Consider the following 5,703-nt stretch of genomic DNA (forward strand, 5'->3'; position numbering starts at 1 on the left):
GAGATGCATGGGGGACCTGGTCAAAGGCTTTTTGTATATCCAGGTAAATTGTTACAGTGGATTTCCCGGCGTCGTAGGCTGCTGTGATGGTCTCGGAGAAGTGGAGCTGGCAGCTACTAACGGATCTTTGAGACAGGAAACCATACTGCCGGTCATCTATGGCATTGGTCGTCATTAGTTGTTGGGTAACTGAAGTCGAGTTTTGAAACTTGGGATCAGGGGCCACGAGAAGGAAATAGAATGAAAGCACTGGCGTTTGACGAGTGTCAGAAGGCATAAGATACAACGGCGTCAATAGGAAAAATCCTAAAAGGGGATAACAGCAAGCTACATGGGTCCTGAAAGATGGACACGTTTGCTGCTCCAGAAACCATGTACGAGTTGGGCCAGAGTAGGTGCCTAATTTGGGGAAGATGAGAACTTTTTCGTCGAGGTAGCTAGCAGGGAGGCTAGCTGTTGGACTGGTTGAAAACGGGCGGTAGTATTTGGCCTACCAAGCATCATGACATAGGGTCCTTGTTGTGCAGAAAGAGGGTTTATCGTGAGCAGTGACAGTAGAAAAGTAAAAAGCGGACAATCAACAGCTTCCCAGATAATTGTTTAGAATCGTAGTTTAAATGAGATTGACTACGTTAACCTAACAGGAAAGCATGATCAAGGATCACCAGGCGACCAGTCACTGCTGTGGTGTTTTGTGCGTAAGCTGAATGGGCTGCGAGGTGCATAGTATGTTATCAGAAATGAGGAATTCTGACTTTTGCTTGTTTTACGCTGGTTAGGGTTAGGCGGTTTGAAGCACCACTCATTTAACGGAGCGGATAGAGTAGTCAAAGAGAGGGACCGAGCTGGGAGGAACATGGTATAAGCTGCTTTAAGCAAGTCAAATAGCTTGCAAGGTATGGTAAAAGAGTGGATCATTTTTAATTATTGTTTTGATTATTTTTTGTCCACTAAATTTACCCTCGCCAAGCTCACAGGTGGTCTGGGCCCCGTTCATAAAAGAGATCGGGGATAGTTGGGTATTAAGTACAGCGACCGGGGCCTCACACGTAAGGAAGTTGTCTACAGACTGTGAAAACTTATGTTGACGTGTGGTAGTTCGAAGCCGATCGGGAAGGTTGTCCCAGATGCTAGTGTGTTAAATCAGGAAAAAGTAGTGTCATAGGTTTGTACGCGCTGGAGGGCATACCAAAAGGCTGCTGGGTCTATGCTATTTGTACGGTGTATACGATATTACGTTTGGCTTAACCTCTACTACAAAAGCATTTCGGCACAACGGACAGTACAGAGTTAAATTACGTTTTGACCTCTAGGTCACAGTGGCTGAAGGCCTACGATTATACAGCGAAATTGGTGGGAGAGAAAGCTTGTCTGTGGGTCTAAAGGGGAGAGAAAGCAGGGCCAAATTCTACAGTTGGGCGAACGCACAGCTTGAAAATTGCAACCTTTGTGTCTCAAAGAGGGAAGGAGGGTAATATTAGAAAGCAGAGCCTATGTACTCAGGCAGTCGGCAACTGGACTTGATGAGAATCTAAGACCAAGGTCCTTGATCTCAGTGGAATGAGTGACAGGGTTTCCATTAATTGTGAACGTATCAGGTGGGCGGAGCAGTAACAAGAAGTTATGTGGGACCTGTAAGAAGAGGAGCGTAGGCTATAGGCACTTGACTAGCGAGTCAGGCAGTCTAAGTCTTGTTGGACCCGGCGAAAGGCAAGAAGTTTCTCAGAGTAATGAAATATGTAAGCAGTTTTTATATCTTCCTCAAAAAGGAAGGGTTTACCATCGGATACGGCATCAAAGACGTCATTGATATACAGTAGTGGGGCCTGGAACGTTCCCTTGAATGACCCAAGTTGTGACCGGTGGTTGGGATGGCTGTTTGTCACCAATTTGTGTTATCTGTAACCTATTAGATAGGTAGAAGGCGAAACACTCAAGTGAAGACCATCCAACTGAGATGCATAAGGGACATGATCAAAGGCTTTATGGATTACCAAATAGACTGTAACAACATAGCGTTCGGCATTATAGGCTGCAGTGGCGGTCTCAAAGAAGTGAGGCTGGCAGCCATCAACGGATCCCTGGGATGGGAATCTGTAGTTTCGGTCATTTATGGCATTTGTGGCTAGAAGGAACCTGATTTACAGGTTTCTGACCGGACATTCAACGGTTGCGATAAAATGAGGGTATGATGAATCCCTCTGTAGCTATAAGTAGTTTGTTTGGATCCGGATTTGAAATGTTCGGAGTCGATGGGTGATTAAAAGATTTAGGACAAGTGTTTTGAAATCTTGACTGCCATGTCTCAAGTCACGTGATGATATGCTGTCGTTTCCCGGCACGGCGGTGTCCTTGAGGGTTTGAAGAAGGGCTGACACATCGGCCAGGGAGATGGTCACGTTGCTAAAAGACGGGCGGTTACTCTGTTGCTGAGATATGAAATGGGCGGCAGTGACTGTGGGATTGAGCTTGACAGGAAGAGGCAGGTAGCAGCTGGTAACGTTAGCGTTCAAGTGGTCGGCTACGTTGACGGAATTGGTGACAAAACTACCGTCATGGAAATACAGACCAGTAACTGAGTGACTGTTTTGGCTACAGCGCCCGCGAAATAGGCTGTTGAGTAATTGAGAGCTAGAAGGGTCCCCGAGAGTTTTGATGTCCTCACGCCATTCGAGGAATGACCACAAAGACCCTCGGTCAGTTGAGAGCTTGCTGGTGGGGAGTATTATTGAGAAATCCTGAGATTTCCGATATTCTCTGCCAGCCCGGTGTATTTTGTTGTCCAAGGTTTGCAATGAACTACCACACCGAGGGTTACGAGGGTGAAAACTCTTAATTGAAGGAGCAAGGTAGAGATAGGGCAAAGGGTTTTGTTAGAAGATATCACAAATGCGCCATGCGTTCGCCTAGAGAAAAAAGCCTTTCCAGTCCCGGGGGCCGACAAGGATGAAAAAGCCAGCAAAGCTTCCGGAGTCAGGAGGTGAAAGAGGGAGGGACCCGGAGGACCGCGTTGCAGGAAATGACGCAGTGATCACTACCTGGAAAGCATGGACCAACTGCGGTCGTAGCCAGATGACACTAATTTGAAAATATTAGGTCTAAGACAGGTTGGCCACGGGTGGAGCTGCGAGCAATCCGGGACAAACCTTCCAACTAACTTGAGTATGCAGTGAGGCGTAACGAGTAGGGCCAAAAATGGGAGACCAGGAAATATCCGGTAGGTTGGAGTCAACCAGCACGAATTTAGACAAATGAGGAAGGGCATGTGCAGCGGATACAATACGGGACAAGTGAGTTACGAAAGCGGTGTACGGTACAGGTGGTAGATAGATACAGCTCGCTATGTTCTATGGAGATCCAGATAGCCGCTGGAATCCCTTGTAGGCTGGAACCATCGGTTGGTGTTGTCCGAGGTTTCGAATCGGAAAAGATGGCACAGCCTCCACCCTGTGACGCTGTCATACCAAGTGTGATGGCAATCTCGCAAGTATTTTTTTCACAGTCTAGACAAAAACCACTCACCCACTCGAACCTGTGATTGCATCTACGAGCAACTTTTTCACCTCCTCTCAACCGCCTCTGGAACGACTTCATCCTAACCCGATGAAACTTTCGTTCGGATTTGATCAACGTGGATTTCTGCTGCAATTTTGAGTTGCCCCATCCACGAGTTCAATTCCATATACGGTGTTCGTTTGGCCCTATGCATCAGCACTATTTCCCAATAAACCTATACTTTGCACCTGACTTTCCCACAACATTGGAACCAGCGAGTCTATTTAGTTTCATAATACACCACATTTTTGAGACAACCTATTATTTGCTCCCAACTTGAAATATTCCATCTTCATCTCCATTTTTTGCTTGTTTTAACGCTGGCCATTTACTCAACCGCCCAAGGTCACTCATGGCCACCGGTGATTTCAGTATTAGTTCATGACAACTGGCTTCATCCTTGAAATAGTAGGACCTCATACCCATTGTTTCCTACACGATGGGAAGGTACTTGGGACATGAAATCATGCGTATCGGCAGGAGGTGCCGGAGACTGAAGTGCAGAAAAAGGTGGTGGTTAGCATCCGAAAATGGTTCACAGTTGGGATGGAAGAGTGTGAGCAGGATGGTGAAGGCACATAAGAGTCTGAGCTGGCCGCCAGTATATGTGGAGGTGAGGTTTCACCAAGCTTCCGGTGTGGTCCGATAATGCCAGTCGGCTCCAGTATTGAACCAGTCGTACCCATGCCAATCGTTCTTGTTTTTTTTATTTCCATAGCGGAACTTACTTTTCACTTAATAAGCACGTCTCGATGGTTACACCTTCCCTCCCATTTTGCTGCTGCCCGCCGAGTTTAGGTTGTAGACTCAACGTGCACGTTCACTACGGGTTTGAAAGTAAAAACATTATTATAACGTAGGCTTTGCTCTACCTCAGCAGTAGCCATTGACAGATCGTGCCGCGTTTGTAGCTGAGAGAAATTTGGTATAGGGGCACTTGGCCAGACTTTCAAGGTTTCGGATTTTAAAAAGAATTATACTGCATCTCTATGAAGTGTGGAGTGGTTTTCTAGATGCTGGTGCCAAGCGGGGCGGACTGTGGATTGTTTTTACTCGGAGCGGACAAGTTCCTTTTTGCCTGATTGGGAAAAGACATTTAAAACAAGGCGTTCGACGCACTGACCGCCATACCTCAGAACACAAAATGGTATGCCATGCACGATGGAGCCATAGGGACTTGAAGAAGGACAGAAACATTAGCTTATGAGAAGGTTAAGTTGCCATCAGAGGGTGGCCACTCTGGAGTAATGATGTGGAATTTGCTGCCGAAGTAATATGTTTGAGTTTGGGGGGAAGACGCAAGTAGAAGCTTGAAAAATATCCGTTAGGGTGGCCGGGCACACTGACAGGATTGTTGACACACCAGTGTACTGTTAGACGCATACAATTAGCTGAGTGTCTGTTTGGGTACAAGGTACACAGAACGGGCCGCTGAGGTGTTCCAAGAGAGATGTTCGAGAGATAAATGAGGAGACTCTCGATCGGTTGAGAGCTTACTGCTGGGGGTATTACGGAGAAATCCCGAAATTTCTGATATTCTTTGCCAGCTCCACTGCATTTTGATACCCAATGTTCTAGTAACTTATCACGGTGGGAGATCCTGTAAAAGCTGTATTATAACCCGAAAATGGGTCATATGAACAGAAACCGGGGAGCACTAACAACGTCTTAGGCGGAACTTCATACGGATCCCTCTTTACCACTCGCACTCAGGTGCTGCTGCGAGCGAAAAGTCCATCCGACGCAAGATTGGCCAGGAATTCGGGACGCTTGCCGGCCCGGCACCAGGCCGAAACCTGATTTGTCGAAAGTCGGGATCCAGTGCTGTCCGAATGCCGGTCCCTACTGGCACATCCAGAGCGCTTTAGAATTTCCCGAAAGTTGTTGCCGCTTAAGGTATATATTTATGGAGCGCTGTACGAGTGTTCCTGACTTCGTTTGGGCGTTGATATACCATGTGCACCTTTGGTGGTTGTTTTGAAGTAAACACTAGCTTGAGAAGCCCAGACCAAGAACTAGGCTGAGAAAAATACCGTTACTACACAAAGACAGCTTTGGTAAATGAAATGATTACGTTGGATATATATATATATATATATATATATATATATAAACAAGCGATTTATCTCGTTGTGGGTACAACGCGAT

The 5,703-nt window shown here is 46.5% G+C and overlaps 1 protein-coding gene across 1 annotated transcript in view; it reads right to left on the reverse strand.

Moving 5' to 3' along the window:
* Positions 1-4,767: 4,767 nt before the first annotated feature.
* Positions 4,768-5,703, reverse strand: part of T265_05453 (hypothetical protein) — a gene marked incomplete at both ends in the record, with an annotated part of 6,578 nt that continues 5,642 nt past the window's right edge. The window contains 2 exons of the mRNA XM_009170464.1: positions 4,768-5,155; positions 5,265-5,417. Of these exons, the coding sequence (XP_009168728.1) occupies positions 4,768-5,155; positions 5,265-5,417 (541 nt within the window). The remainder of the gene's footprint in view (positions 5,156-5,264; positions 5,418-5,703) is intronic.

Source organism: Opisthorchis viverrini, assembly GCF_000715545.1.
Source record: "Opisthorchis viverrini unplaced genomic scaffold opera_v5_105, whole genome shotgun sequence".
Lineage (NCBI taxonomy): Eukaryota > Metazoa > Platyhelminthes > Trematoda > Opisthorchiida > Opisthorchiidae > Opisthorchis > Opisthorchis viverrini.